Source organism: Poecilia reticulata, chromosome 13 (assembly GCF_904066995.2).
Source record: "Poecilia reticulata chromosome 13, P_reticulata-male-v2, whole genome shotgun sequence".
Taxonomy (NCBI): Eukaryota; Metazoa; Chordata; class Actinopteri; order Cyprinodontiformes; family Poeciliidae; genus Poecilia; species Poecilia reticulata.
The window spans coordinates 8,993,714-9,009,168 of NC_088842.1; the positions used below are offsets into that span (position 1 = coordinate 8,993,714).

At 42.2% G+C, this 15,455-nt stretch overlaps 1 protein-coding gene and 2 pseudogenes across 1 annotated transcript; all 3 read left to right on the top strand.

The window, feature by feature from the left end:
- The first annotated feature begins 858 nt into the window (after nt 1-858).
- On the top strand, nt 859-2,294 carry LOC145554555 (vomeronasal type-2 receptor 26-like). Its single transcript, XM_081614598.1, has one exon. The coding sequence runs from the start codon at nt 1,111-1,113 to the stop codon at nt 2,056-2,058; it is 948 nt and encodes a 315-aa protein (XP_081470724.1). The 5' UTR covers nt 859-1,110; the 3' UTR covers nt 2,059-2,294.
- A 907-nt stretch (nt 2,295-3,201) lies between these two features.
- Nucleotides 3,202-7,062, top strand: LOC145554616 (extracellular calcium-sensing receptor-like; annotated as a pseudogene).
- Nucleotides 7,063-9,906: 2,844 nt separating this feature from the next.
- Nucleotides 9,907-15,421, top strand: LOC145554618 (extracellular calcium-sensing receptor-like; annotated as a pseudogene).
- Nucleotides 15,422-15,455: the final 34 nt, after the last annotated feature.

Below are 15,455 nucleotides of genomic sequence, written 5' to 3' on the forward strand. Positions count from 1 at the left end.
ACAGACCTTCAGCTGATGAGATTCAGTTTCTGTTCAGGAGCCATTGGAGTTGCTATTCAGCAATCTGTCATCCCTGGATTTGGAGACTTCCTGCTGGGTCTCTCTCCCTCTGAAGTAGCCGCCTCCTCCGTCCTCACAGAATTCTGGGAGGAAGCATTCAACTGCAGCTTGACGAAAAGTGAGAAACAAACATGATCAATTCCCAGTTTGATTTGTGTTTTATTTAGAGAATCTTGTTTAAAACAAACAACTGAGTTAAAATACTTAAAGAATACTCATCTAATTTGAAAATATGCACAAATTTTTCATTATTTTCAGTTCTCGATACAAAAAAGAGGCTATGTGATGGAACTGAAGACTTAATGACTCTCAAGATCCCGTACACTAAAATGTCTCAATTCAGAATTACCAACATGGTGTACAAGGCTGTTTATGCCATTGCACATGCTATTCACACTGCATTGTGTCAGGAAACTTCATCCACAACTAATTGTAAAAAACAAACAACGTTAGACTTAATTCAGGTAAGATTTAATTTGAAAAATCCTGTTGACACATCATTCAATACTAAACAACTTAATTGAACAGACTGAAATTTTTGGTTTCCCTTTCATTATTTTTGCACATGTCCTCAGGTTTTTACCAAACTGAAGGAAGTCAACTTCACCCAGAATGGTTACCATGTGTCTTTTGATGCTAATGGAGATCCTGTGGCTTTTTATGAAGTTGTCAACTGGCAGAAGAGTGAGAGTGGGATTATTGAACCGATAACAGTGGGGTACTATGATGCTTCGCTGCCAAAAGGACAGGAGTTTCGTATTAACAGGAACGTAACTTGGTTGGATGGAGGAATGGAAGTAATGGCAAAAATGCAACATTCCTCAACTGTTTGAAAATATCGGTGTAGCACATGGTTAAGTTTTTCCTAATTTCTATTTTTTTCTGTTCCAGGTTCCAGTCTCATTTTGCTCAGAGAGTTGTCTTCCAGGAACTCGTAAAGTTTTACAGAAAGGAAAACCAATCTGCTGCTATGACTGTATACCATGTCCTGAAGGAGAGATCAGTAATATGACAGGTGAACCTGTTTAACATGTACATTTTTAAATTTTTATGATCACATATTTTAAATACTTACAACCATTTCTGACTTTATATTTAGATTCTCCAGATTGCATCGCATGTCCCAGAGAGTTCTGGCCTAATGCAGAAAAAGATGCCTGTTTCCTCAAACCTGTGGAGTTTCTTTCCTTTGATGAAATCCTGTCAGTCATCCTGGCTGGATTCTCCATTAGTGGAGCCTGTTTGGCCATAATTACTACAGTGATTTTCGTCTATTACAGAACAACTCCAATTGTCAGAGCCAACAACTCTGAGCTGAGCTTCCTGCTGCTCTTCTCTCTGACTCTGTGTTTCTTATGTTCACTAACTTTCATTGGAGCCCCCTCTGAGTGGTCCTGCATGCTGCGGCACACAGCGTTTGGCATCACATTTGTTCTCTGTATCTCCTGTGTTCTTGGCAAAACGATAGTGGTTCTAATGGCCTTTAAAGCTACACTTCCTGGTAACAATGTCATGAAATGGTTTGGACCTGTACAACAAAGAATGACTGTAGTGTCTGTAACTTTTATCCAAGTTTTAATATGCATCATATGGTTGGTTGTGAGTCCTCCCTTCCCAGTGAAAAATCTGACCACCTACAAGGAGAAGATCATCCTGGAATGTGCGTTAGGCTCTGCTGTTGGTTTCTGGGCTGTGCTCGGCTACATCGGCCTGCTGGCTGTGTTTTGCTTTGTGTTAGCTGTTCTAGCTCGGAAACTACCCGATAATTTCAACGAAGCCAAGATGATAACCTTCAGCATGTTGATATTCTGTGCCGTCTGGATCACCTTCATCCCAGCTTATGTCAGCTCTCCTGGAAAATTTACTGTGGCTGTGGAGATATTTGCTATTCTGGCCTCCAGCTTTGGACTGATACTGTGTATATTTGCTCCAAAGTGTTTCATTATTTTGATTCAGCCAGAGAAGAACACTAAGAAATATTTAATGAACAAAAATTGATTGGGTACTGTCAATAATTACAAAATGTTATAAAATGAAGGGATTTCTTTGTATTAGTTTATGTTGCAATGTTAACTTTTAATGCACAGTCGTTCTACTTGTATGTCATTTTTTTATTACTTTAGTCTATTTGTGACAGTCTGTGAAATTACCTGGAAATCTATTAAAATAACAAATAAAACTTATGTAAAACTACAACTTGGCTTGGTGTCACTCCTCCTACTTTAAATCCCATCTTGCTTTAAAAAACAAATGGGCAAAAGTCCTAGGAGGCAAAGACTTTGGATCTACTCCACTCTTTACCATGTGTGTCAGGTGTGATGTCTTTTTTTTAACTCAATATATTTTATATTAATTATTCTCTGGTTTTGGTATAAGACAAGTTCTGCACAATATTACAAAAAAAATACTAAATTTGACCGAAGGATGGACAGATATATAAATGAATTTATCCTCCTTGACTACAAGGAAAAAAATATTGTCCAATCACCATTTTTTAAAAATCCCACAGTCTTTGTAATGTAATAAAAGGTTTTATGCACTTACTCCGTCTCTTCCCATAAAATGTGTTATTACTGATAAATGTCATTTTTATGAATTAGAAAAAAGTACGTACAAAAGTCCTTCCCCTTCACATGTGGTATTATTGAAAAGCCCTAAATGTCCTCTCCGGATACCAAAAGGAATTAATTCAGTAGAATGCAAGGGTGGGAGAAATTCAATTTTAGAAATGTCCTCTACAGAGGACAAAAATGAAATACTGGTAGTCAGGAGGATATTAATTTATTATGGCAAAACCAAATGCCACACACACATTCAACATGCATATGTAACGGCAAAAAACGTAATGCTCCACGTGTGAAAGTAGGTCTCTTGGGCTCCTCCTGAGCACTCAAACAACGAGTCTTATTGCTATACTGCCTTTGTTCAGAGTCTTAGACAGGTTATATAAATCAATATCAACACTTCCCCACCTTTATTGGCTGAGGGATGGAGATCTCACTTCTCCTTATGGGCTTGAGACTGGCTCTGAGCCAGAGTGTTGGCTCAGTTTTTGCTATTAGTGGGTCAGATATTGCCGAAAATGGGACCTTACCCATAAAATGTATCCTGCAGGGTACAGCTCGTACGCCTGCATTCTCAATGGATGGGGAGTTCATTATTGGTGGCGTTTTTTCCTTACATTACACGGAGCTCACAAAGATTCATAGATACACCACAGCGCCTGAGCCGCCCACCTGCACAGGGAGGTTGGTAAGAGGGAGCATGGTGGGAAATGGAGGGGGTGATAGACTGAAAAGTCAGGGTTATGATTTGTATAATGTAGAGTTGTGCAGCAAATTGTAATGACTTATATTCATTCAATCACATTCAATAAATTAGAATATTATTTTAAAAGAGGCTCATTTGTCAGATTAAATGTACAATTTGAAAAAGAAAACTTTTAAGCAGTTTGTGCACATTAGATCCACTTTTTTACATTCAGAATGTCTTTGTTACAATGTAACATTCTGATCTGAAATGTCATTTATTGCAACAAATAAATCACCATCATTAACAGAAAAAGCTTTAAATAATCAACCTCTGAGGAATTAATCTATATAACACATGCTATCAACTGAGATCATAAAAAACATAAACTTTTGAAATAAATAGACATATTTTGAGTGTGACTATACATAGAAAAATACAAAGCGTTTTCCTCATCTATGTTTTTTCTAAGAGTAATTTTGCTGGTCATCATTTGAACTGATGTTATGTTATACATAAAAGGGATTAATTTAAATGTCTTTGTGCAGTATCAACAGTCATGAACTTCACCTTGGCCGTGCAATGATCTTTGCAATTGAGGAGATAAACAACAGCACAAAGCTGCTGCCTGGGATTAAACTCGGGTATAAGATCTACGATTCATGCGCCTCTGTGTCTGTGGCCACTCATGTTGCATTTCAGCTGTCAAACTGGGAGGACCCCATGATTCAGAAACATCATAATTGTTCTAATTTAGGTGTAGTAATGGGTGTTATTGGTGCCTCTAGTTCCACACCATCTATTGGCATTTCACGCATCATTGGTCCCTTCAATATTCCTCTGGTAAGTAGGTTGAATTTATCACAAAATCTGAAAATTTATTTCAGTGTATGTCTGTTAAAAATATCAATTGTTTTTTTTGTTGATTTAGGTGAGCCACTTTGCTACATGTGCCTGCCTGTCAAATAAGCAGCAGTTTCCGACTTTCTTCAGAACAATTCCCAGTGACCATTATCAAGCTGATGCACTGGCCAAACTGGTGAAACACTTTGGCTGGACTTGGATAGGAGCCATTTACTCTAACACAGATTATGGAAGAAATGGCATGGCCTCTTTTCTAGAAGCAGCACAAAAAGAAGGGATCTGTGTGGAGTACACTGAATCTTTCTATCGAACCGACCCAAAGAGCAAAATACAAAGACTAGCTGATGTTATCCGCAGGTTTGAGCCTCTTCTATTTTCTTAATATGCTTAGTTAAGATGTAGACCGTTTTTACTAACCACTTCAAAACACTTTTAAGACATTTAAATATTGATTTCATACAAGTAAAACTGAAAGTAGCTTTATACGTTTTTTTTCTCCTCAGCTCAACTTCGATCGTTGTGGTGGCTTTTACAGCCACTGGTGATATGAAACTTCTGTTCGAGGAGCTAAACCAACAACCATCTCCTCCTCGTCAGTGGATTGGAAGTGAGGGCTGGATAACAGACCTTCTGCTGATGAGATTCAGTTTCTGTGCAGGAGCCATTGGAGTTGCTATTCAGCAATCTGTCATCCCTGGATTTGGAGACTTCCTGCTGGGTCTCTCTCCCTCTGAAGTAGCCGCCTCCTCCGTCCTCACAGAATTCTGGGAGGAAGCATTCAACTGCAGCTTGACGAACAGTGAGATACGAACATGATCAATTCCCAGTTTGATTTGTGTTTTATTTAAAGAATCGGGTTTAAAACAAACAACTGAGTTAAAATACTCAAAGAATACTCATCTAATTTGAAAATATGGACAAATTTTTCATTATTTCAGTTCTCGATACAAAAAAGAGGCTATGTGATGGAACTGAAGACTTAATGACTCTCAAGATCCCGTACACTGAAACGTCTCAATTCAGAATTACCAACATGGTGTACAAGGCTGTTTATGCCATTGCACATGCTATTCACACTGCATTGTGTCAGGAAACTTCATCCACAACTAATTGTAAAAAACAAACAACGTTAGACTTAATTCAGGTAAGATTTAATTTGAAAAATCCTGTTGACACATCATTCAATACTAAACAACTTAATTGAACAGACTGACATTTTTGGTTTCCCTTTCATTATTTTTGCACATGTCCTCAGGTTTTTACCAAACTGAAGGAAGTCAACTTCACCCAGAATGGTTACCATGTGTCTTTTGATGCTAATGGAGATCCTGTGGCTTTTTATGAAGTTGTCAACTGGCAGAAGAGTGAGAGTGGGATTATTGAACCGATAACAGTGGGGTACTATGATGCTTCGCTGCCAAAAGGACAGGAGTTTCGTATTAACAGGAACGTAACTTGGTTGGATGGAGGAATGGAAGTAATGGCAAAAATGCAACATTCCTCAACTGTTTGAAAATATCGGTGTAGCAAATGGTTACTTTTTTCCTATTTTCTATTTTTTTCTGTTCCAGGTTCCAGTCTCATTTTGCTCAGAGAGTTGTCTTCCAGGAACTCGTAAAGTTTTACAGAAAGGAAAACCAATCTGCTGCTATGACTGTATACCATGTCCTGAAGGAGAGATCAGTAATATGACAGGTGAACCTGTTTAACATGTACATTATTATGATCACATATTTTAAATACTTACAACCATTTCTGACTTTATATTTAGATTCTCCAGATTGCATCGCATGTCCCAGAGAGTTCTGGCCTAATGCAGAAAAAGATGCCTGTTTCCTCAAACCTGTGGAGTTTCTTTCTTTTGATGAAATCCTGTCAGTCATCCTGGCTGGATTCTCCATTAGTGGAGCCTGTTTGGCCATAATTACTACAGTGATTTTCTTCCATCACAGAACAACTCCAATTGTTAGAGCCAACAACTCTGAGCTGAGCTTCCTGCTGCTCTTCTCTCTGACTCTGTGTTTCTTATGTTCACTAACTTTCATTGGAGCCCCCTCTGAGTGGTCCTGCATGCTGCGGCACACAGCGTTTGGCATCACATTTGTTCTCTGCATCTCCTGTGTTCTTGGCAAAACGATAGTGGTTCTAATGGCCTTTAAAGCTACACTTCCTGGTAACAATGTCATGAAATGGTTTGGACCTGTACAACAAAGAATGACTGTAGTGTCTGTAACTTTTATTCAAGTTTTAATATGCATCATATGGTTGGTTGTGAGTCCTCCCTTCCCAGTGAAAAATCTGACCACCTACAAGGAGAAGATCATCCTGGAATGTGCGTTAGGCTCTGCTGTTGGTTTCTGGGCTGTGCTTGGCTACATCGGCCTGCTGGCTGTGTTTTGCTTTGTGTTAGCTGTTCTAGCTCGGAAACTACCTGATCATTTCAACGAAGCCAAGATGATAACCTTCAGCATGTTGATATTCTGTGCCGTCTGGATCACCTTCATCCCAGCTTATGTCAGCTCTCCTGGAAAATTTACTGTGGCTGTGGAGATATTTGCTATTCTGGCCTCCAGTTTTGGACTTATACTGTGTATATTTGCTCCAAAGTGTTACATTATTTTAATTCAGCCAGAGAAGAACACTAAAAAATATTTAATGAACAAAAAATGATCGGGTACTGTCAATAATTAGAAAATATTATCAAATGAAGGGTTTTCTTTGTATTAGTTCATTTTGCGATGCTAAATTTTAATGCAGTCATTCTACTTGTATGTCATTTTTTTATTATTTTAGTCTATTTGTGACATTTTGTGAAATTACTAGGAAATCTATTTAAATAACAAATAAAACTTATGTAAAACTACAACTTGGCTTGGTGTCACTCCTACTTTAAATCCCATCCATCCATCCATCCATCCATCCATCCATCCATCCATCCATCCATCCATCCATCCATCCATCCATCCATCCATCCATCCATCCATCCATCCATCCATCCATCCATCCATCCATCCATCCATCCATCCATCCATCCATCCATCCATCCATCCATTTTCTGCCGCTTATCCGGGGTCGCGTCGCGGGGGTAGCAGCTTCAGAAGGGAGTCCCAGCCTTCCCTCTCCCCAGCGACTTCTCCCAGCTCCTCCGGGGGAAACCCAAGGCGTTCCCAGGCCAGCCGAGAGACATAGTCCCTCCAGCGTTTCCTGGGTCTTTCCCGAGGACTCTTTCCGGTGGGACATGCCCAGAACACCTCACCAGGGAAGCGTCCAAGAGGCATCCTGACCAGATGCCCGAGCCACCTCAACTGGCTCCTCTCGACGTGGAGGAGCAGCTGCTCTACTCTGAGTCCCTCCCGGATGACCGAGCTTCTCACCCTATCTCTAAGGGAGAGCCCAGCCACCCTGCGGAGGAAACCCATTTCGGCCGCTTGTATCCGGGATCTCGTTCTTTCGGTCATGACCCAAACCTCATGACCGTAGATGAGGGTGGGTACGTAGATAGACTGGTAAATCGAGAGCTTTGCTTTTTGACTCAGCTCTCTCTTCACCACGACGGACCAGTACAGCGCCCGCTTCACGGCAGACGCTGCCCCAATCCGCCTGTCAATCTCCCGCTCCCTTCTTCCCTCATTCGTGAACAAGATCCCCAGATACTTAAACTCCTACACTTGAGGTAGGGCGACCTCCCTGACCCGGAGAAGGCACTCTACCCTTTTCCGGCTCAAGACCATGGCCTCGGATTTGGAGGCGCTGAGCCTCATCCTGGCCGCTTCACACTCGGCTGCGAACTGTTCCAGGGAGAGCTACAGATCATGATCTGATGAAGCCAACAGGACCACATCATCCGCAAAAAGCAGAGATGTGATCCTAAGGCCACCGAAACGGATCCCATCAACACCTCGGCTGCGCCTAGAAATTTTGTCCATGAAAGTGATGAACAGAATAGGTGACAAAGGGAAGCCTTTTTCAGAGTCCAACTCTCACCGTAAACAAGCCCGACTCACTGCCGGCAATGCGGACTAGACTCTGACACCGGTCATTCCCCATGTATGACCGGTGTCAGAGTCTGGTCCTGGACCTGACAGGGCCTGGTACCCCATACTCCCGGAGAACCACCCACAAAGCCTCCCTGGGGACACAGTCAAACGCCTTCTCCAAGTCCACAAAACACATGTAGACTGGTTGGGCAAACTCCCATGCACCCTCCAGGACCCTGCTGAAGGTGTAGAGCTGGTCCAATGTTCCACGACCAGGACGAAAACCACACTGCTCTTCCTGAATCCGAGGTTCGACTATCCGACGGACCCTCCTCTCCAGGACACCTGAACAGACCTTTCCAGGGAGGCTTAAGAGTGTGACCCCCCTTGTAATTGGAGCAACCCCTCCAGTCCCCCTCTTTGAACAGGGGGACCACCACCCCAGTCTGCCAATCCAGGGCAACTGCCCCCGATGTCCAGGAGATATTGCAGAGTCACGTGAGCCAACACAACCCAACAACATCCAGAGCCATAAGGAACTCTGGGCAGATCTCATCCACCCCTGGGGCCCTGCCACAGAGGAGCTTTTTGACCACCTCGGCGACCTCGTCCCCAGAGATTGGAGAGCCCATCCCAGAATCCCCAGGCTCAGCTTCCTCAACAGAAGGCATGTTGGTGGCATTGAGGAGGTCTTCGAAGTATTCCGCCCACCGGCCCACAATGTCCCGAGTTGAGCTCAGCAGCACACCCTCCCCACCATAAACAGTGTTTGTGCTGCACTGCTTCCCTCTCCTGAGACGCCGGATGGTGGACCAGAATTGCCTCGAAGCTGTACGGAAGTCTTCCTCCATGGCCTCTCCAAACTCCTCCCACGCCCGAGTTTTTGCCTCAGCGACCACCCAAGCCGCATGCCGCTTCGCCCACCGGTACCCATCAGCTACTTCTGGAGTCCCACAGGCCAACAAGGTCCGATAGAACTCCTTCATGAGCTTGACAGCATCCCTCACCGAAGGCGTCCACCAACGGGTTCGAGGGTTGCCGCCGCAACAGGCACCAAAGACCTTGCGGCTGCAGCTCTGATAAGCCGCCTCGGCAATGGAGGCACGGAACATGGTCCACTCAGACTCAATGTCCCTAACCTCCCCCGGAACGTGTTAGAAGTTCTGCTGGAGATGGGAGTTATAGCTCCATCTCACAGGGGACTCCGCCAGACATTTCCAGCAGACCCTCACTGCAGGTTTGGGCCTGCCAGGTCTGACCGGCTTCCTCCCCCACCACCGGAGCCAACTCACCACCAGGTAGTGGTCAGTGGACAGCTCCGCACCTCTCTTCACCCAAGTGTCCAAGATATATGGTCGCAGATCCGATGAAATGATGACAAAATCGATAATTGAACTGCGGCCTAGGGCATCCTGGTGCCAAGTGCACATATACACACCCTTACACACCCTTAACATGGTGTTCGTGATGGACAATCTGTGACGGGCAGATCAGGGGGGCCGTTCCTCCCAACCACGCCCCTCCAGGTCTCACTGTCATTGCCCACATGCGCGTTGAAGTCCCCCAGTAGAACAAGGGAGTCCCCAGGAGGGGCACTCTCCAGTACCCCCTCTAAGGACTCCAAAAAGGGTGGGTAATCTGAACTGCTGTTCGGCCCGTAAGCACATACAACAGTCAGAACCCGTCCCCCCACCCGTAGGCGTAGGGAGGCTACCCTCTCGTTCACTGGGGTAAACCCCAACGTACAGGCGCCAAGATGGGGGGCAACAAGTATGCCCACCCCTGCCCGGCACCTCTCACCGTGGGCAACTCCAGAGTGGAAGTACGTCCAGTCCCTCTCAAGGAGACTGGTTCCAGAACCAGAGCCATGCGTCGAGGTGAGGCCGACTATTTCTAGCCGGAACCTCTAAGCCTCGCACACTAGCTCCGGTTCCTTCCCCACCAGAGAGGTGACGTTCCACGTCCCAAGAGCCAGCTTTTGCAGCCGAGAATCAGACCACCAGGGTCCCCTCCATTGGCTGTCGCCCGTAACACAACGCACCCGACCCCTTTGGCCCCTCCGACAGGTGGTGAGCTCTTTGGAAGGGGGACCCACATCTCCTCTTCGGCCTGAGCCTGGCCGGGCTCTGTGGGTAAAAGCCCGGCTACCAGGCACTCGCCATCGTGCCCCACCTCCAGGCCTTGCTCCAGAGTGGGGCCCCGGTGACCTGCGTCCGGGCGAGGGAAAACAAAGTCCAATGTTATTACTCATCATGGGTCTTCAGGCTGTGCTTCGTCTGGTTCCTCACCTAGGACCTGTCTGCGCTGAGTGACCCTACCAGGGGCATAAAGCCCCAGAGCGCATAACTCCTAGGATCATTGGGACACTCAAACCCCTCCACCACAATAAGATGGCAGCCCAAGGAGGGTACTTTAAATCCCATCTTGCTTTAAAAAACAAATGGGTAAAAGTTCCAGAGGGCTAAGACTTTGGATCTACTCCACTCTTTAACATGTGTGTCAGGTGTGATGTCTTTTTTTTTTAACTCAATATATTTTATATTAATTATTTTCTGGTTTTGGTGTAGGACAAAATCTGCACATTAAAAAAAAAATAATAATAAATTTGACCGATGGACGGACAGATATATAAATGAATATATCAATTTATTATGGAAAAACTAGTGCCACACACACATTCAACATGCATATGTAATGGCAAAAAACGTAATGCTCCACGTGTGAAAGTAGGTCTCTTGGGCTCCTCCTGGGCACTCGAACAACAAGTCTTATTGCAATACTGCCTTTGTTCAGAGTCTTAGACAGGTTATATAAATCAATATCAACACTTCCCACCTTTATTGGCTGAGGGATGGAGATATCACTTCTCCTTATGGGCTTGAGACTGGCTCTGAGCCAGAGTGTTGGCTCAGTTTTTGCTATTAATGGGTCAGATATTGCCGAAAATGGGATCTTACCCATAAAATGTATCCTGCAGGGTACAGCTCGCACGCCTGTATTCTCAATGGATGGGGAGTTCATTATTGGTGGCGTTTTTTCCTTACATTACACGGAGCTCACAAAGATTCATAGATACACCACAGCGCCTGAGCCGCCCACCTGCACAGGGAGGTTGGTAAGAGGGAGCATGGTGGGAAATGGAGGGGGTGATAGACTGAAAAGTCAGGGTTATGATTTGTATAATGTAGAGTTGTGCAGCAAATTGTAATGACTTATATTAATAAGGATATTTTTTCAATAATTATTTGCATAACATCCAAATTAATGCCATCAATGTAAAAAAATTCTGTATAGATATTGATTGAGAAAATATGACACTGACAATAATAATGTCACATTCAATAAATTAGAATATTATTTTAAAAGAGGCTCATTTGTCAGATTAAATGTACAATTTGAAAAAGAAAACTTTTAAGCAGTTTGTGCACATTAGATCCACTTTTTTACATTCAGAATGTCTTTGTTACAATGTAACATTCTGATCTGAAATGTCATTTATTGCAACAAATAAATCACAATCATTAACAGAAAAAGCTTTAAATAATCAACCTGTGTTGAATTAATCTATATAAAACATGCTAGCAACTGAGATTGTGAAAAACATAAACTTTTGAATTAAATGGACATCTTTTGAATGTGACTGTACATAGAAAAAATACAAAGCGTTTTCCTCATCTATGTTTTTTCTAAGAGTAATTTTGCTGGTCATCATTTGAACTGATGTTATGTTATACATAAAAAGGATTAATTTAAATGTCTGTGTGCAGTATCAACAGTCGTGAACTACGCTTCAGTCGTGCAATGATCTTTGCAATTGAGGAGATAAACAACAGCACAAAGCTGCTGCCTGGGATTAAACTTGGGTATAAGATCTATGACACATGCGCCTCTGTGACTGTGGCCACTCATGTTGCATTTCAGCTGTCAAACTGGGAGGACCCCATGATTCAGAAACATCATAATTGTTCTAATTTAGGTGTAGTAATGGGTGTTATTGGTGCCTCTAGTTCCACACCATCTATTGGCATTTCACGCATCATTGGTCCCTTCAATATTCCTCTGGTAAATTGGTTGAATTTATCACAAAATAGAAAAATTTATTTCAGTGTATGTCTGTTAAAAATATCAACTGTTGTTTTTGTTGATTTAGGTGAGCCACTTTGCTACATGTGCATGTTTGTCAGATAAGCAGCAGTTTCCGACTTTCTTCAGAACAATTCCCAGTGACCATTATCAAGCTGATGCACTGGCCAAACTGGTGAAACACTTTGGCTGGACTTGGATAGGAGCCATTTACTCTAACACAGATTATGGAAGAAATGGCATGGCCTCTTTTCTAGAAGCAGCACAAAAAGAAGGGATCTGTGTGGAGTACACTGAATCTTTCTATCGAACCGACCCAAAGAGCAAAATACAAAGACTAGCTGATGTTATCCGCAGGTTTGAGCCTCTTCTATTATGCTTAGTTAAGATGTAAACTGTTTTTACTAACCACTTCAAAACACTTTTAAATAATCAACCTGATTATTTAAAATCACAGGTTGATTTTAAATAATCAACCTGTCATCATACAAATGATGATTTCATACATTACTTGTATGAAATCAAACAAATGATGTTTGATTTCATACAAACATAATTTGTATGTATGAAATCAGTTTTACTTGATTTCATACAAGTAAAACTGAAGTTGCTTTATACGTTTTTTTTCTCCTCAGCTCAACTTCGATCGTTGTGGTGGCTTTTACAGCCACTGGTGATATGAAACTTCTGTTCGAGGAGCTAAACCAACAACCATCTCCTTCTCGTCAGTGGATTGGAAGTGAGGGCTGGATAACAGACCTTCAGCTGATGAGATTCAGTTTCTGTGCAGGAGCCATTGGAGTTGCTATTCAGCAATCTGTCATCCCTGGATTTGGAGACTTCCTGCTGGGTCTCTCTCCCTCTGAAGTAGCCGCCTCCTCCGTCCTCACAGAATTCTGGGAGGAAGCATTCAACTGCAGCTTGACGAAAAGTGAGAAACGAACATGATCAATTCCCAGTTTGATTTGTGTTTTATTTAAAGAATATTGTTTAAAACAAACAACTGAGTTAAAATGCTCAAAAATACTCATCTAATTTGAAAATATGCAAAATGTTTTATTTTCAGTTCTCGATACAAAAAAGATGTTATGTGATGGAACTGAAGACTTAATGACTCTCAAGATCCCGTACACTGAAACGTCTCAATTCAGAATTACCAACATGGTGTACAAGGCTGTTTATGCCATTGCACATGCTATTCACACTGCATTGTGTCAGGAAACTTCATCCACAACTAATTGTAAAAAACAAACAACGTTAGACTTAATTCAGGTAAGATTTAATTTGAAAAATCCTGTTGACACATCATTCAATACTAAACAACTTAATTGAACAGACTGAAATTTTTGGTTCCCCTTTCATTATTTTTGCACATGTCCTCAGGTTTTTACCAAACTGAAGGAAGTCAACTTCACCCAGAATGGTTACCATGTGTCTTTTGATGCTAATGGAGATCCTGTGGCTTTTTATGAAGTTGTCAACTGGCAGAAGAGTGAGAGTGGGATTATTGAACCGATAACAGTGGGGTACTATGATGCTTCGCTGCCAAAAGGACAGGAGTTTCGTATTAACAGGAACGTGACTTGGTTGGATGGAGGAATGGAAGTAATGGCAAAAATGCAACATTCCTCAACTGTTTGAAAATATCGGTGTAGCACATGGTTAAGTTTTTCCTAATTTCTATTTTTTTCTGTTCCAGGTTCCAGTCTCAGTTTGCTCAGAGAGTTGTCTTCCAGGAACTCGTAAAGTTTTACAGAAAGGAAAACCAATCTGCTGCTATGACTGTATACCATGTCCTGAAGGAGAGATCAGTAATATGACAGGTGAACTTGTTTAACATGTCCATTTTTACATTTTTATGATCACATATTTTAAATATTTACAACCATTTCTGACTTTATATTTAGATTCTCCAGATTGCATCGCATGTCCCAGAGAGTTCTGGCCTAATGCAGAGAGAGATGCCTGTTTCCTCAAACCTGTGGAGTTTCTTTCCTTTGATGAAATCCTGTCAGTCATCCTGGCTGGATTCTCCATTAGTGGAGCCTGTTTGGCCATAATTACTACAGTGATTTTCGTCTATTACAGAACAACTCCAATTGTCAGAGCCAACAACTCTGAGCTGAGCTTCCTGCTGCTCTTCTCTCTGACTCTGTGTTTCTTATGTTCACTAACTTTCATTGGAGCCCCCTCTGAGTGGTCCTGCATGCTGCGGCACACAGCGTTTGGCATCACATTTGTTCTCTGCATCTCCTGTGTTCTTGGGAAAACTATAGTGGTTCTAATGGCCTTTAAAGCTACACTACCTGGTAGTAATGCAATGAAATGGTTTGGTCCTCCACAACAAAGAATGACTGTAGTATCTTTTACATTTATTCAGGTTATAATATGTATCATTTGGTTGGTTGTGAGTCCTCCCTTCCCAGTGAAAAATCTGACCACCTACAAGGAGAAGATCATCCTGGAATGTGCGTTAGGCTCTGCTGTTGGTTTCTGGGCTGTGCTCGGCTACATCGGCCTGCTGGCTGTGTTTTGCTTTGTGTTAGCTGTTCTAGCTCGGAAACTACCTGATAATTTCAACGAAGCCAAGATGATAACCTTCAGCATGTTGATATTCTGTGCCGTCTGGATCACCTTCATCCCAGCTTATGTCAGCTCTCCTGGAAAATTTACTGTGGCTGTGGAGATATTTGCTATTCTGGCCTCCAGTTTTGGACTGATACTGTGTATATTTGCTCCAAAGTGTTTCATCATTTTGTTTCAACCAGAGAAGAACACCAAAAAACATTTGATGAATAAAAATTGATATGTAATTGCCAATGATTTGCATACAATGTTGCGTCTTTTCTAATGGAAAATGCAATCGTCTCAAGCTGATTACTTCTTTTTCCTTTTTAAATATTTACTATCGATACTAATTGTTATTGCACTCTATTTCTGCTTGCACTTAATTTTTAATTATCTTAATTTTTGTGACTTAGTGGAGTACTGTTTATCTGCTTAAAATAAAATGTCATTCTCCAGAAACTCAGACGTTTTTTACATATTTGTTTGCTGACACCTTTTCTACGATTCTTCTGGAAACAGCATCACAGACACTGGGGGAAATTAGATATTGTTTTGTGCCTTCTCACACCTTCACAGACACATGATTAATCTCTTAGTTCTGCATGTGCTTTACTGTATTTTCTATGTTTTTAGCATGTTTGTCACACTTTAGTG

Coding starts and splice junctions, on each gene's coding strand:
- LOC145554555 (XM_081614598.1), top strand. CDS start 1,111: ATGATCACATATTTTAAATACTTACAACCATTTCTGACTTTATATTTA.